A 17,983-nucleotide genomic window follows, 5' to 3' on the forward strand; every position below is an offset into this window, starting at 1 on the left:
TTGATTCTAGGCTCATTGTCTATTGCCTTCTTTACAACTTCGTCTAGATATATGTTGAATAGGCATGGGGATAATGGGCATCCCTGCATTACTCCTTTTTGGATCTCTATGGGTTCTGTTGTGAGTGTGTCCTTTTTAATTATTGCATTTGTCTTAGAGTAATATTTTATCAGAAAAACTGTATTATATATTTGTCTATTGCTTTTTCTAGTAGAATTTTAAGAAGGATTTCTCTGTTGATGCTATCGAAAGCTTGTTTAAAGTTCACAAAACAACAATATGGTCTTCCCAGCTGAGCTCTGCTAGTTGGTGCAATGTGAAAATTTAGTCTATTGTTGAATAGTTTCCTATTTAAATATACATGTTAAAATGTCATGAATTCCCACAGCCTTATTAACAGCTAACCCGAGCAATAACTGATACACCAACCAATTTGTCTAAACATTTCACAATCAGATTTCTTCACATTCCCTGGCCTATAATGAATAGAATAGATAGACTATTCTATTGATCTCAACTTCACACTAAATAGCTTCAAAATCATCTCATATACTACTATTTTCTACTATCACTCTTGAAGGGCACAATTTCTCTGCTATTATTAAGAGAACTCCCCTTCCTCTCTTCACCTTCCTATCCTTTCAGAAAATTATATATCCTACCATTTTTTGTTGTCCTGACAGTATATTGTTCTCATTCAACCAAGTTCTACTTATACCAATTATCTTTGGGCATACTAATTCAATCAATGCTACAAATTCAGCATCTCTATTTTTGATACTCTATATATTTGTATACAAGCATAACAATTCTCCAATCTTTGAGACCATCCCACCAACACATCACTGCGTACTCTCTCTCTCTACTATAATACACCTCTCTCTCTTCATTCTGACCATCCCCATTTCCCTGATCTTGACTCTGGTTTTTCATTCATATCATGTATAAGGATATGAATGAAAAACCATGATAAGGTAAATGGGGGATGATCAGAATGAAGAGAGAGGTGTATTAAAATTATAATCATCAGTCTTTTTGCTTCTTTTATGAGACAAAGTTGTATTCAATAAACTATATAAAATAGTGGTATCTGTGGTTAAAAAAAAAACTAATGAATGTGGTATGTTTAATTTATGCTCTTTTTATTAAATTAATTGCATTTCTTTTTGGCTTGGATACTGAAGACCTTTTTTTTTTTTTTTGCCGAATTTTGCCATGACAAATGAACTGATTGAAGCCAAAAATGAAATAACTTGAAACATTTTAACCTAAAATGCTAAATTTTATTAAATTCTATTCAGCTGATATGGAATTATTAGGAGATAAGACTCAATATTGTCTTTTGCTGGTGTTGCATTTTATTTTGTTCACTTACATTTAACTGTGCACTGCAAAATAACAGGATCTCCATCTTTCACAATCTGGCTTTTTAGATGCTGGATTATCCTAGGAGGAACATCATTCTTCCCTTTCTTTGGAGGTTTAGTATCTTTTGCCTCTGGAATTCAGAAAAATAAAATAAATTTAGCAAATTGTTTGTAAAGCTTGTTAATGATATTTCATGTAGATTTACAGATGTCTGTTGTTTTGGGTTTAATGGTGCAAGGACACCAATGGTCATGCTGTGCAAGAACACATGTAATAAATAAGTGGGATATATTGATCTAAAAACTATATATAAATTTGAAATAATAACAGTATTCATAAACAAAACATTTTTAAAAGTATACTAGGTAATAAGTAAAATCTCATAAAATGAGTGTATAAAACCAAATGTTTAAAATATGGGTATAAATTAGCTGTAAAAAGAACTATAAAAATATTAAAATTATAAAAGGTACATAAAGCTTTTAAAAGCATATTTACAATAAGTTAAATTAATAAGTTACATGAGATAGTAAAGATTAGCACTCCATAAAAATTTAAAAACCAGGGTGATGTTCGATGAGTAATAAAATCTGCCTGAGTGTATAGGGCTCAGGCAGATTATAAATGGATCTAAAATAATGACTGTGCTTATTGGCGACACAGGAGCAGTTGATTAAAATATGAGTGACAGATAGTCCAACATCACCTCACACATAGGCATATCTTCACTCTTCAGTAGGAAGGAGTTCATTAACCAGTTTTAATAAGGGAATACCATGATTAGACATAATTATAAAATTAATAACAGAAAAACTCACATAAAAAGATTATTTAATAGTATAATTTTCACCAGTGACACACAGGTGAAAATTATACTATTAAATTAATAAGTTATCTTTTTAGTTATCTTACATTAGCAACTTAGGTGGCGCTTTTTTGGAATTGTCAGTTATTGTTTAATTTGAGCTTAAAATGTACTGAAGATACTTGTGACATACAATCGAAAATTATACTATTAAATAATCTTTTTACGTGAGTTTTTCCATTATTAATTTTATAATGAGTTCATTAACATGACTATGACCTATGTGGAGCTGAGCAGAAACAACTTTGTCTGTATGAATCCTGTGCAGGCTAGATTGCCATATGAATATATGAATTAATTTCAGGCTTAATTTAATTGAACTTATTGTTAGCTTCTCTGATTCATGATAGCTGCCACTGGGATTGGAGGTTGGTCAGACAATCTGTTGATATAACAGGCCTGTGATGGAAAAGTTGTCTGAGAAGTAATAATTGATTCTTATAGATTTTTAGGTGCTGAGTTCAGAAAAAAATAGTAAAAAAATTCTATCACCCACCAATTTTACCCAGTTTCTAATTTTATCGTTTTTATTAGTAGTATTTGGATTTAAATTCAGTGCATTGGTATTTATTTTCATTCTCTTTTATTTACAGCTAATTAGTTGTATAAGTGCTTTTTTGAAGTGCCTTTTTATGGTAAATAAAGAAATTTCCACGAAACTTCTCATTCTTAAGATAGGGGAGGGAGGAATGCAGATAAAAGTGCAGGTGGCTACTTTGAACCTGATTTGTCGAGATAACGGATGGCTTTCCTGTTTTCACTGACACTTATATTTTCTTGTGTGATTCTTTAGTTGAACTTTAGTCGTTGACTAAAGTCTTATATTTTCTAAGTTAATGTGAAGATTTGGGTCTTCCTAAGGAATCTGCAGAACTGCTCGGCTCAAGACTAAACAAAAGAATTTGTTAGCCACCTGGCACTTCTTTCTCATGGTTTAGATATAGAGAAAGTGATTTTCTTCCTTACTTTCAGAGGAAGGTGATTTAGTTTACCAGAGCAATATTCCTGGAATGATAAGCAAATTCAGCGTAAAATAGGAAGTCATCGATTGGAGGTTGTTTATCGATTCCTCAAAAAAGAAGCCTGAAAGCTGTGCATCTCCATAATAACAATAAGTATGCTTCAGTACTAGTAGCACATTCCATGCATTTGAAAGAACGATACGAAAATTTAGCCTTCATTCTCAGTAAAATTAAGTACAATGATCATGGATGATGGTTTGCGGTGATCTTAAAGTCATATCTGTGATTTGGGGATAATTTGGGATAACACCAAATACCCATGCTTTTGTGTGAGTGGGACAGCTGAGATTAAGAGCAACATTGGATCAAGAAGGAATGGCCAGAAAGAATCACATTAGAACCTGGAAGTAAACATGTGTTACACAAAACTTTGGTTGCTCGGGAAAAAATTGTTTTACCCCCACTTCACATAAAGCTGGGGTTGACGAAGCAATTTGTTAAGGCTTTGACAAATAGGAGAGTGTTTTAAATATATCTATGCAAAATTTCCGGGATTATCTACAGCAAAATTGAAAGAAGGTATTTTTATTGGTCCGGACATCAGGAAACTTATGAAGAATAAACTGTTTGAAGAAAAAATGTCATATTGAAAAAGAAGCGCGGAAAGCTTTGAAAGAGGTGGTGACCAAATTTTTAGGAAATCACGAGGACCGCAACTATAAAGTGATTGTGGAAGACATGCTACCAGTGGCGGCTGGTGAAAATTTTAAGTGGGGGTGCTGCATATACAAAATAAAAAAAAATAAAAATAAATTATTTTTTTCCTAATTAGTAACCAATTTATTAATATATAAATTTACATATTAAAAAATTGCTTTATTAAAAATATTTCATATCTCACAGAAATAATGCATGCAAGCATACAATACACTGTCCAAAATCACTGGTAACGTGCAATGAGAAGCGAAACCAGCTGCAAATGGCCTAATGTGATGATTCTGACACTGCGTCACAGTGCATTTGTTTCGTGTAATGATGTAATGATAATTGAAAAAATATGATTCTTTTCATATTTTCAACAGTGACACTCTCCATAATTCAGCCTTGTATCTATAATAAATAAATAAATATGTTATTTTAACAAAATAAAATAGGATTTACAAAAAATAGTTCACCCTCATGACGCACACACACCAATAATAAAAGTTTCATATCTCACAGAAATAACGTGCGCAAGCATATGATACACTGCCCAAACGAGCAGCGTTGGAATCACTGGTAACGTGCAATGAGAAGCACAAATGAATATCAGCGAGACCAGCTGCAATTGGCTTAACGTGATAATTCTGACACTGCATTAGATCGCATAGCAATTGAAAGCGTTAATCAAACAATTCCAATTATTAACTATAGATGTCAAAACATAAGCTGTAACCTTTAACATGTTGTATTGCATTTATATGATGTTGTAAGCATTGTTATTATTTATAAACACAAACAAAATTAATTTTTTTCATTTTTTCCTTTGGGATACTGCAGTGTCGCAGTGCTTATGTACGAGCCGCCACTGCATGCTACAGAAATTCAAGAATTTGGAATGCTCCATGAGCTTAAAAGTTCACTTTCTCAACTCTCATTTAGACTACTCTCCTGGGAATCTTGGATGTGAACTGTCAGTGAAGAGCAAGGAGAGCGATTCCACAAGACATCAAGAGATGGAAAGAAGGTATCAGGGAAGGTGGATATCTTCTTTGTTGTTGAATGTTGCACAGAGATGACACGGGAAAAGAATTTCACAGAAAAAATTCAAAAAGAAGCTTTGAAGAAAAAAGAAAAAGACACCACAACAAAATATAAAGTATGTGCTAAAGATTAATCTTCAGAATTAAAAATTTTTTTTCCAATACTTTCATTCTAAAAATGTTTATGGAAAATTTTAAATACCGTTATTTTACTTAATATAATGCACTTTTAAAGCTCTTTTACTGTAATATTGAGATCCATTTTGTGAAAAATCCTTACGTGATAGAGAAAAATGGAAGAGATATTTGAAATCAGCGGTTAAAAAATAAATCAGAAACAGTTGATAGTTTCCAGACAACTTTTCATGACTCAAATTTTGTAGGCCTGTGTATAATTTGTGTGTGGTAGAGGCAGATGGTTGGATGATTGAGAAACAAGCTAACCTATCTGCAACCTCATTTCCATTAATCCCGACATGGCTTGAAATCCAACAGAAGTGTACATCAAAGCAAAGCTTTCATAACTGAAAGAGGAGGTGTTGAATTTGAGATAACACTGGATGTTATTGTAGCTCTAGACTTCTTATTGCCTGAAAAGAACCTTGTGAGTCTGAATATGTTATGCACCTTTGGTAGCAAGCTCTATCACACACAGCTCTGCTGTAAAGTTGCTATAGTCTAGTGGGATTTGTACAGATACAATGTAATCTGAAAGATGGCAGAAGATTCCACTAAATCCTCTGATTTTGAGTCATCTTTGTAGACAGGCACAAAAACAAAGTATTCAGTTTTGTTACCCTTGAAGAGCTGGTAGTAGACAACAATAGGGGGTGGACTATTTCATTAGCTTTCTGAAAGAAAAGCTGCATGCTGGCATGCATGACTGCCATAATGAAAGTGTGTTTGGTGGCATCTGAGTATTGTTGTATATGTTACCGCTAAAGTGCGAAAACCGTTAATGTGCACATTACCTAGCTAATCTGCAGATTAACTGATTTGCTCTGTTAACGTGCGGAATCAAGAGTTTTCCGCATTTTACCTAGGTAATGTGCATATTAACAGCTTCCGTATCGTTAAAATTCAAAAGTTTGTTTCTCTCATTTCCTTTCCCTACTCCTTCCCCCCCCCCCTCTCCCTCCACTTTTAGTTTGGTTTTTAAATAAGTAAACATAATTTTATCATATGTTTTTTTTCTTAATTGTAATAATATTTTAAACCGTTTGATTCCTTGTATTATATTAATTGATTGATGATTGATTCTATCAACTAATTTGTTGATTGTTTGATTGTATTAACTTGATTCTTTAGATATCAAAAAATAAATAAATAACATTATCTTAATTTAAACATACAGAAATGTTGCTGTTGTTCCAGCAAAGATCTTATTTTCACTTTAACGAGTGCCTAGTAGGTAATGTGCAGATTACCTAGGTAATTTGAGAAATGAAACAATTTTCCGCACATTAACGGATCACCATAGTTAATCTGCACAATACCTAGATAATCTGCAGAATAACTGATTTCTGCACTTTAGCGGTAACATATACACTATTTCTGGCGCTTGAAAGAGAGCTTTTATATGCAAAAGCATTTTATGGCAGTCTGTTGAAACTTGTAAAGATTCTCTCATTGCGGACAAAGGAGAGTTGGTCACCCCACTGTCCAATTCTCTCTTGTCCAGAGTGGAAGGAAAGATACTTGGCCACATGAGGTGGTTTTTTTTTGTTGCATGTAAACAGAGACAGCCGTATGGGTCAAAGCGAAAAAGGCGGTCCATTTGCCTTTGAGATACAGACTAAGAGCAGGCGATGTGATTTTCTCCAGTTGCATTTCTGATGGCTTGATTGTGAATAAGATCTAGCCACCACAGTATACTCTCTCTGGCAGAAGCATAGACTTGGGATCTATAATTATGATAGCTTGGCTGGCCAAGTGGTTAGCATATCTGCTTTCCAGCCAAAAAGGCTGCGGGTTCGAATCCTGCCATGAACATGGATGTTTGTGATTATTTGTGGAAAAACTAGTGGGGGTGGTCAGCGGTAGATGACATTGGTGTAATTATGGTCAGTTGGTGGCTTGAGTGGTGGAGACGGAATTGTAGAGCAGGTGCCCTCCCTCAATGAGTCTTTGGACTCCCTGGAGGTGTCAAATAATAATAATTAAGTTTTGATATTTTGAATACCCTGCACAAATGTAGCAGAGAACATCTGTCAGCACCCCAAAGGGTAGAAGATGTGGTGCATAGAATGTTCATTGCTTTATGGAACTTGTCTCATAAAAGGGAGGAAACTGAATTAGCTGTCAAATATAAGTTCCAAGAACCTGTTTCACTTCTGGTGCAATTGGAAATAATGTTTGTCTTAGGCACAGTTCTAAGTCAGGATGAAGACCATGTCTGTGGAAGTGCAGACAAACTGTTTCTTCTGTGAAAATCTAACCCTATTTGCAAAAACCCATTTTGAGAGATAGTGAGTGGCTTGCTGCAGATGTCTTCCTGTGACTCTCATATTATGTGAATGACAGAAGATGGTAAAGTAATACACATATAGCGCATTACACTATTGAAGGAAGTTGTTGTTCTGTTATCAATTTGGCCTTGACACTTAAAACGGAACCTTGTAGGATAACCTCCTCTTGGTTATAGGGCAGGGAGAGGGCAGTTTCCCACTCAAAGATTCAGTTAGATAAGTTTTTGATAAAAAAAGAGGGAGATTCTCTTTAAGACTAAAATTATGTAACTCTTTTAGTATTCGAAATCTCCTAGCAGTGTCATATGCTTTTTCCATATCAAAGAACAGCTACACTGGATGCTTGCATTTCAGAAAGCCAGACAAGACGATCTGTAGTAGATGGTATTTCCAGAAGCTAGATTTTATTCTGAAAAAGTGGTTGTTTCTCTCCTAAAATCGTTTTATCCAGAATGTTGCACAGGCAGCTGGTGAGAGCAATTGTAAGGTAGCGATTTAAGAATTTTGGTTAGTTCCCTGGCTTAGGAAAGGCAATTATAATCACCTTTTCCAATTATTTGGAAATATGCTCTCACAGAAAATTTTGTTGTAAAAGAGTAACATTTGATCCACGGATGATGGTGACATATGCTTTATTATCTTGTAATGGATATCTGGTCCAGCAATGATTTAAATGGTATTTAACCTAAGCAGCTTTCATTTCTAGTATTGTTAACAGCCAGTTGTATCCTTCAGTGCTGTTCGAAGAAAACTGGATTTGTTGTTTTTCTGCATTGCTTTTGTTGGGTAAGAAACTCCACGGATAAGACGTTGCTGATGTTTTTACAAAGATCTCCCTGAGTGTGTTGGCAATTGCTATTGGATCAGCAACTGTGCAAGCATTGCATTCACAGATAGAGAATTGATGAGTGGTAGACCTGTCCTTCATTCTCTGGATTTTATCCCAGACTTCTTTAGCGTTGGTTGTTCTGATTATGTAGGATGTATATTGAATCTAGGACTGATTCTCACTTTGGCACCAGATGTATCTTGGTAGAAATATTTAAAGTACGAGATTATGAGATAAAATTCCATTCATCATTAAATCTTCTTCCTTCATCTGCAATTTTACGTTTTCTTGAACCCATTTTTGAAATTGTTTAACAAATATATATTTTCTGAAAATAACAGTTGATGTTATTGAATTATATTAAAAGATGGACCAGGGAATGTGACTGCAAAAGTGCGCCAAAATCTCCGTTGTCGTTGGATGAAGTCGCCTTCGTTATCCCCATTCATGATGACCACACAGGTGACTTGCCCCAAGTTGTGTGGTGATATCACGAAGTATAGGTATAAAATTATTTTTAATTTATTATTCATATTATAAAATGTATTTTTTAAGTAATTCAACATACAGGCCACATGATATGTAAGTATGGTGAACCTTTTCACCATACTTACATGGTGAAAAGGTGATTCAACATATGGACCACCAAAAAATGCATGTTTGGGCCGCATGTGTCATGTGGGCCACTGGTTGCCGACCTCTGGTCTATGCCATCTGAAGATGATCTATCTATTAGTGTCTCAAGGCATGTCTTTTACCATCTGTGGTGCACATTATAGTATCATCTTTATTCTTGGATTTTCATATAGCAGGACCTTCTTTTGTATGCCCTCAGAAGTGAGTCCATACCGATTGGTTTCCTTCATTTGCTCATACGGGATGGAAAGAAAGTCACATCATTCAGGGATGGTATAATTGTTTTGAAAGTGGATCCCTATCAACTCGTTTTTCACAGCTGCCTTCTTGGTGTAAGACAGTTTATCAAATGTTGCTGCTACTTGTTTGGTATACTGCATCTTTGATAACTGACATATTGCTCTGTTTTTATTTTTTGTATCTCCTTTTCATCTGTCCATCTTTGACATGCATGGTCGCCCTGAGAATTAGCTTATCTTGGAGTTTTGCTGTTGCAAAACTCCAAGATATGCTAATTCTTGTTAAATCTTTTATGATATAACATGAATTTTATGTTTGTTTTCATGATCTTTTATTATTATTATTATGTGACACCTCCAGGGAGTCCAAAGACTCATCGAGGGAGAGTGTGCCAACAGCATCGAATGATTGAGCCCCTTCCAACTATTAACAACACTCAAACTTGCTTAACTTTTTGCGTGAGCCATTAGTAGCAGAGGCTCTACCAATCGACCAACCTTTGCTGGCAATCTTTACTGCCATATCGGACACAGATTGCAGAGCTATGGCAGACAGTTTGAGAATGAGTATGTCTGGCATTTCAAGGCATTGCAAAGAGTTTGGGATGTAGAGCCTTACTGTACAGTTATGATAGTTTTGATTTGATGGTTTTGGTGTATTAAATGTAAGGATGATGTTCCTGGTGGGAATCAGGGGACCATCCCTATGTATGATGAGTATACTTCTCATGGCTGCGGAAACTGCTACATGTATGCACTGAAAAATGTGAAGGATCTGTGGTCGGTCTGGCAAAATGAGAAGAACGAAAATGTCGACGTATGTGAGAAGTGTCGGGATAGGCTGGAGCGTTTAGGAATGGAAGCTGACATCGGGACCGTAGCGGAAGAACTTCGGCGGGAGTTTATGAAAATGAAAAATGACCTTCATCTTCTTCATGAGGAAGTGGAAGTGATCGGTAAGGAGATACTGGAAGTTAAAGCTGCGTTTAATGTGTTAAACAGAGAAATTAGGACTATAGAGATTACTTTAGCTGAAGTAACTAGAACAGGATTACATATGGGTGAGTCTTTGGTGAATGATTCAGTAATAAATAGTATGGGAGTGATTGGGAGTCAACATAATAAAACCACAAGTGGCCTAGAAGAAATGAGATGTAGTGAGAGTGGGGGGGGGGTAAGTAATAGAGAGTTGAGTAATGAAGCTGGGAGAGTCATGCTGAATAGTGTAGAGAATGAGTCCATGAGTGTGGACTTGAATGAAGTCAAGAGTGGTAAAATATATGGTGATTCTATGATTAAGGGTATGGAGAGTGGTATGCATGAGGAGTGCTTGGCTGATGGGACAATAGAAAGAGTGGCTTTAGCAATAAAGAGAGGGCATGAAGCAGACAAGATGATAGTTATGGTGGGTACGAATGACCTGAGAGGTAGTATAAATCGGGTAGGAAAAGATTTAAGAATATTATTAGATATTGTGAAGAGGAAAAGTGTCAATGGGAGAATAGTGTGTGCGCTGCCTCGTTTTGACAATTACGAGTTAAGGAGATGAGCAATGATAATGAATGATATGATTGCAAGAATGTGCAGAAAAAGAGGTCTGGAGTTTGTTGATGTTTGGAGTGTGTTTGAAGGAAAAAGGCAGTTGTATGCTAGAGATGGACTGCATCTTAACATGGAAGGACATAAGTGATTGAAGAAGTTATTGTTTTCTGAACAGGTTGAAGTTATTGGGCAGGGAAACTAATATTGAAAAGGTTGAGTGTAAGAGAGAGAAACTTTAGCACTGATTGTGTATATATATTGATCCTTATAGGCAGAATAAATTGCATAAGAGAGGGGATAAAAATCGGCATAGGACTACGGTAGTTAGTGACTTATATATCAGTTCTAAAACCGGCACAAGATCTAGAGGGAATCTGCAATTTTTGTATACCAATGCTAGAAGCATTTGAAATAAGAGAGAAGAATTTTTGGCATTAGTCAGTGAAATCTCACCAAAAGTTGTAGGCATTAGTGAAACTTGGCTGTCAGCAGAAGATGTGGTCACTGGAATTGAATGTGATGGGTACAGTATTTTCAGGGAGGATAGAGAAGATAGAACAGGAGGAGGAGTACTGTTGATGATAGCTGATGTGTTGTGTTGCAGCCAAAGAAAGTAGTATATCATGATGACAGACATGTGAATGAGAGTTCATTTGAGGCAGTCTGGTGCGAAATAGTGACCAACGCAACCAAATATACAGTTGGATGCTGCTATAGGCCAGGGAGTACGGGGGGAGATATTGAATTCATGCATCAGCAACTTAGTGCAATGAGTGAAGGCTTAGTGATTATTATGGGGGATTTTAATTATGGTGATATCAATTGGAAGTAGGAAATATCACGTAGCAAAAAGGAAATGGAGTTCATACATCTTCTACGAGATAATTACTTGAAACAACACGTAATTGAAGGGACACGTGGTGTGAGAGTGTTGGACCTGGTTATTGGTTCAGAGGTTATATGCATAAGTAAGGTGTCCTCGTTACCTCCAGTTGGTGAAAGCGATCATGTGGTATTGACTTGGGAGGTCGCAAAATCTGTGGATTTTTCTATTAAGAAGGGGTATGTACGGAACTACAGGTTAGGCAATTATAGCAAGCTTCGGAGTGAGCTTGCAGCCATCCCATGGCAGAACATATTGCAAGGGAAAGATGTTAGCAGTGCTTGGGATAAAATCAGCGGGTATCTGAGGAAAGCAATATCAGATTGTGTCCCCATGGTCAGGAGGTCAAACAAGGCAGGCATTAGATGGATGAGCAGTAGTATCAAGCTTGAACTGCAAAAAAAGAAAATGTTATGGAGAATTTACAAGGAGAAAGGCGATCAGGACACCCATGAGCAGTACAAGGCTCAAGCTAGGAAGGTTACCAGCATAGTAAGAAAAGCTAAATCAGATTATGAGAAGACCTTAGCCAAAGAGATCAAGGGTAATCCCAAAGAGTTCTTCCGCTATGTGGCAAGTAAGAGGAAGAATGACTTCGGAAGGATAACCTTAGTGGGTGCTGATGGTATTGAGGTGACAAAATCAGATGTAATAGTCGAGTTACTGAGTGATCACTTTTCAAAAGTCTATCACCCAAGTGAGGATATCTCTATACCTATAGCAATACCTAATGTGAGAATTGAAGCTAAAGAATCAGAGGTATTAAATATATTGCAAAACTTAAATGCAAACACTGCGGTAGGCTTAGATGGAATATCAGTTCGGGTGTTGCGTGAATGTGCAAATGAATTGTCAACCCCTCTTACCTGGATATTTAATTTAAGTTTGAACTCTGGTATGGTCCCTAGGGAGTGGAAGTTAGGCAAAGTGGTTCCTTTGCATAAGGGTGGCTCTAAAACTGTGGTAGTTAATTACAGACCAATCACCATCTGAAGAATAGTGGTAAAAGTATTGGAAAAGTTGGTTAAAGACAAAATTCAAGAATGGGTGGATCAGGATATGATACTCTATAGAGGCCAACATGGTTTTGTTAAAGGTAGATCCTGCCTTAGCAATCTATTAACTATTCATAATAGGATAACATCCAAGTTGGACAAAGGAACTGGCTACACAGTGGTACTTCTGGATTTTGCTAAGGCTTTTGACAGGATACCTCATAGAACACTGTTACGCAAATTCGAGCAGATGGGAATGGATATTAAATTGGTGATATGGATAGGAGAATGGCTCAGGGAGAGATACCATAAGGTGGTGTATGGAGGAGCCGAGTCCAGAATGAGGCAGGTGACCAGTGGTGTGCCTCAGGGCTCTGTGCTTGGGCCAATGTTGTTTAATTTGTATATAAATGATATAGGAAACGGCTTAAAGGGAGATATTCAGTTGTTTGCTGATGATGCAAAGTTGTGTAGTGCAATAAAAAATCAAGCTGATGTTGAAAGTTTGCAGGAGGATTTAAATAAGCTGGTAAAATGGGCAAAAGAAAATGGATGTCAGTTCAATGTGGAAAAGTGTAAAGTCATGCATTTTGGGATTAAAAGATTACCAGCTGTGTACTACATTGATGGAAAGGTACTCCAAGAGATTGATGAGGCTAGGGACTTAGGGGTATTGGTAGATAGGGAGATGAAGTTCAGAGGACACATTGCTAAGGTGTCCAAGATTGCACATAGGAATACTTGGTTGTTGAGGAACACACTGACATCCAGAGATAAAGAGGTTATTATTCCCCTTTATAAAGCATTGATACTTCCACATTTGGATTACTGTGCTCAGGTCTGGTCACCTGGATTCCTTGGAGATGAGGAGGCTGTGGAGAGGGTTCAGAGAAGAGTGACCAAGTTGGTGAGTGATATAAAAAATGCTCCCTACATTGATAGATTGAGAGCTTGTGGATTGCAGAGATTGGTTGATAGGCGAAGAAGAAGAGGGGATATGATAGAAACATTCAAATTACTAAAAGGTTTTTATAGGATTGATGCAGGGGAAATGTTTCAGCTGTGTGATAGTGATGGAAGAACAAGAGGTCATCTGTGGAAATTAAAGAAGAGTGTGGTTAACAAAGGTGTCAGAACAAGGTTTTTTGCCTGGAGGGTGGTGAATGAGTGGAATTCATTGCCTGACTTAGTTGTGAGCTCTTCGTCTGTAAATGAATTCAAGAAGAGATATGACAGATATTGTTTTGCTAGTTTGGGTCTCCCGCGATGAGTCTACTGACTCCATGGAGATACCCGTAATAATAATTAATGGCTGTCATTCCTTGATCTTTCATGTCAGAGCAGTTCTTGTTTGTTATGTTGGGGGTATCTCACTCTGATATTGCACCATCTCCAGAAAAGTTTAAAGTTTTGTGCAGGATAATTAAGGAGGTGAGTTCATTGCTTTATTGAATGTGATTTGGAGATTGTTAGCATTAGTGAAACCTGGCTATCAGAATCAGATATGGTAACTGGGATTGAGTGTATTGGATAGACTATTTTTAGAAATGACAGAAGACATAGGAGAGGAAGTACTAATAATGATATCAGACGATTTAAGTCTAGTTAGGGTAGAAACACAAGAAAACAATGTTCCATGTAGTGGTGAGATTGAGGCTATCTGGTGTGAAGCGGAGGCTAGCAGAATGAAATATGTGGTGGAGTTCTCCAGACCTGATGGCTCAGTTGTAAGGGATGAAGAAATGCATAATAACCAATTTAGTCTTATGAGTACTAGGATACTAAACAACTAATCATTATACATGACTTGAATTGTCCAAACACTGATATGGGTAGAAGAGAAATCTCATAATAAGAATGAAGAGGAATTTATTGAATTGTTATGAGACAACTTTCTCAAGCTGCATGTGAAAGAAGGAACTCTAGGTCAAAGAGTGTTAGATTTGTTCATAGCATCAGAAGGGGGGGGGGGGTCTCTGTTAAGAATATGGCTATTTTACCACCTGTTGGTGACATGATCATGCTGTGCTTTCTTGGGAAGTATCTAATTATATGGATGTTCACATTAGAACAGGTTACATGCTAAACTACAAAGCTCAAATAGAAATAATATTGATTATAGTAAGATGATGTTAATGGACGAAAGTGGGAGATTGTTAATTGAGAATATTATCTTTGGTTCCATGGTATCAGTTACAGAATGGGAATCTTTGAAAAGTGCTTAAATGAGGCAGTATCTGAATCTCTACTGGCCAGCAGTGACTGCACTCAGAAGTGGAATGCCAGGGCTATCCAAATGCTATACGAGCACCATAGCAAGCCTTGGACACTGTCTATTGACCATGAGGAAGGAGACCTGCTGCAGTACACTTGACCCTTTCAGGCAAGCCCACTAGCTGATTGATCCTAGATGAGACATTCAGGACAGCCCATCTGGCCAAAGCAGAGGTAAAAATATTGTGAGACTATAAGATCTCCCTTTTTGGTTGTTGTGTTCAATCCCAGTGATAATGGTCTGGAAGACTGGGTAGTAATAAATGCACAGGAGAAGTACAGCAAAGAATACAGGAAAAATAGCATAAACACAGACTAAGGATGGAAAGGGCCAGTACAATCACTGGGAAGGCCCCTCACCCATGAACAGGTTGTTTATTTTTTAACCGTATATATATTAGAACACAGAATAATAAGTAAATAATTATTTATTAACTTATTGCTGATATTTTGCTGGTGTTATAACCAGCATCTTCAGAGCACAAAAACACAGTTTGTCACAATACGCGAGACTATAACAACATGGTGTAATCAACGGACTGGTTAAACAAAATTGTAGCAGCAGCACAAAGATTAGTCCTGATTTTGGCACCCTCTATCTAAAAAAAAAAAAAAAAAAAAAAAAAAAAAAAATGCAGCTATCACATAAGACTAGAGTCCTAAACAGAGAAAAAACCGGTACTAGTTTTTTCTTAAGATGACTGTCTCCCAGATTTTAGGCAAATTTATACAGCCATATTTGTTGAGATTTGGAGTGTGTTTCAGGGCTTCTGTTGCCTCTAGGAACAATCTCTCCGACTTGTAAGAGCTTCTATGCAGTACTTTTGTGTTCTTCCAGTTGATCCTGTGTGCAGGGGGTATCCAGGGCATGGTGTGCTTGGCCCGACTTGCCATAGTGATAATGCTGGATGTATCTTTTGTGTTCGCTGATGTGGATGTTCACAGTTCTTCCTGTTTGAACGTAGTAGGCTTGATTACATGAGCAGGGTACTTGGTAGACTCCTGGATGTGATAAAGGGGGAATGCTGTCCTTGGGTGAGCAGATAAGAGTTGCTAATTTGCTACACGGTCTGAATATGGTACATAGTTCATGTTTATTAAAAATTCTAGAAATTTTTTCGGATGTGCCTTTAATGTATGGGTCACATGGAGGGGATTAACAGAGGATATTTAGTTGTTAAATATAAGAAGTGATTTTTATGTACTCCAATTGTTTATCTATGACTTTTGGCTTAGATAAATGAGTGAAGTTTTAGTTATAATTTATTAACATTATAACTAAAACTACATGTTATTAATCCCAAGGTTGTGCACTTTTGAGTACAGTGGTATGCCATTGTACTCTATGTACTGTATTAGCAGAAACGTATTTCGTGCTTTGTTGGTTGAGTGGATAGCACACCTGTTCTTCAACCTACAGATCATGGGTTTAAATCCACCTTGAGTGTAATATTTATAAAAACTTGTTCTAGAGTTTTTATAGCTCTTTGAGTTTATCTTTAAAAAATAAAAATATTTCTGAATGTGGATGATGTATAGGATTTTGGGTTTGATGGTCAGAGGAAGCACCACAAATGTCAACAGAAGTGCACAGTTCAGTGCTGCTGTCATAAGAGGGTGCACTGATAAATAGAAATATAAGGAATCAGTAGTGACAGCAAGGCATTGGTCGAACCATACATGGACTGTTTTGTTCAGATGTCGTAGTTTCCATTATGAAGCGGAAACTTTGGAGAAGTCCAGGGATGAGTGACTAATGTAATAACTGTACCCAGGGTCGGTGGAAGCGGGCATGCGTTGCATGCGGGCACCACTACGAAGGGGACGCTGCCGCCGGGGCTTGGTTCATAAGTTCATTTTTAAGAAACAAAATTTTTATCATAAAAACAAAAAATTCTTAAAATGATTATATTAAAATAAATAAAGCCGGATACACTGAATAAAAATTTAAAAAAAATTGTATATTGCCACCTCTTTGATCAGCCAGCTGTTTACAATGTTGTAGTCAGAGCAGGCTAAATGCTTGCCTGCAGAATGTTGTGTCTACTTCAGTCTTTTCGAATTTTCGTACAAAATATTTGTTGCTAGTTAACCAGTCATATGGTACGCATCTCATTAGGCTACCGACAATAGGGCAGTGCGGTTATTATTTTGTCTCTGTGTTGCGTTGTGTAATAATTTCTTGTGGGTATAAAATAGAAATGGAATCAAAAATTTTAAAAATTATCTGGTGCATAAAATCGTAAGCGTCATGCTGCGAAAGAAGCAGATATTAAGAAAACAAACTGGGGCCCTTAATAAATTTGTTAAAATATTCTGATGCAACCAACTCGATACATCAGAAATCAGAGTTGAAGAACCGTACACATCATCCAGTTTGCATGAAAGTACTATTGCAACTATTGAACAAGATAATAAGATACATGATTTAAGTGAAAAGCAGTCAGGAGAAGATTTAGTTGTAGTTGACCACGAAACTAACATATTGTTAGTCTGTAAATTTAGAAGATCCAGGTGAATAGGGAAATATTGATGAAAAATTACGAATTGTTTTAATTGAAATGGGGCCTGTTCAAAAGAAAAATATAATATATCACAGAGATACATATGGTCATAAATTTGGTGACACATATTATAATAGCAAAATGGAAAACAGGGAGCTCATGCCAAGAACATGGCTCATTTATTCTGAAACTTTAAATTCCGTTTTTTGCATTTGTTGCAAACTTTTCGCACCTACTGAATCAAGTAGTCTTGTAGAAGGTTATAATGATTGGAGAAATGTAAATACAACTTTTCATAGACATGAGACTAGTTTAACAAACATGAAAAATTTCTTACAATGGAAGGAACTTGATAAAAATTTAAAAAACAAAACTACTATTGATTGCCAGACTATGAAATGGAAAAGAAACATTGGTTGGGTGTTTTAGAACGCTTGATTAAAATTATAAAATTCCTTGGTAGCCAAAATTTAACTTTTTGCGGATCATCTGATAAATTATATGAAAGGAATAATGGCAATGTTTTAAAATTAGTTGAACTGTTTGCAAAGTTTGATCCTGTTATGGAAAATCATGTTGAAAGGGCCCTACAACAAAACAATAGCGTAGGCTATTTGAGTAAAGACAGTCAAAATGAAATATTGGAAACTTTAAGTAACACAAACAGGGATACAAT

At 36.4% G+C, this 17,983-nt stretch overlaps 1 protein-coding gene across 1 annotated transcript in view; it reads right to left on the reverse strand.

The window, feature by feature from the left end:
• LOC150096673 (twitchin-like) overlaps positions 1 to 17,983 on the reverse strand; it is a 2,440,784-nt gene that overhangs the window by 71,176 nt on the left and 2,351,625 nt on the right. Inside the window, exon 128 of the mRNA XM_090408679.1 lies at positions 1,376 to 1,498. Coding sequence (XP_090264805.1) covers positions 1,376 to 1,498 — 123 coding nt within the window. The remainder of the gene's footprint in view (positions 1 to 1,375; positions 1,499 to 17,983) is intronic.

The sequence above is a fragment of the Typopeltis vanoorti genome, chromosome 18, assembly GCF_054136105.1.
Source record: "Typopeltis vanoorti isolate ZY-2024b chromosome 18, IOZ_Tvanoo_1.0, whole genome shotgun sequence".
NCBI lineage: Eukaryota > Metazoa > Arthropoda > Arachnida > Uropygi > Thelyphonidae > Typopeltis > Typopeltis vanoorti.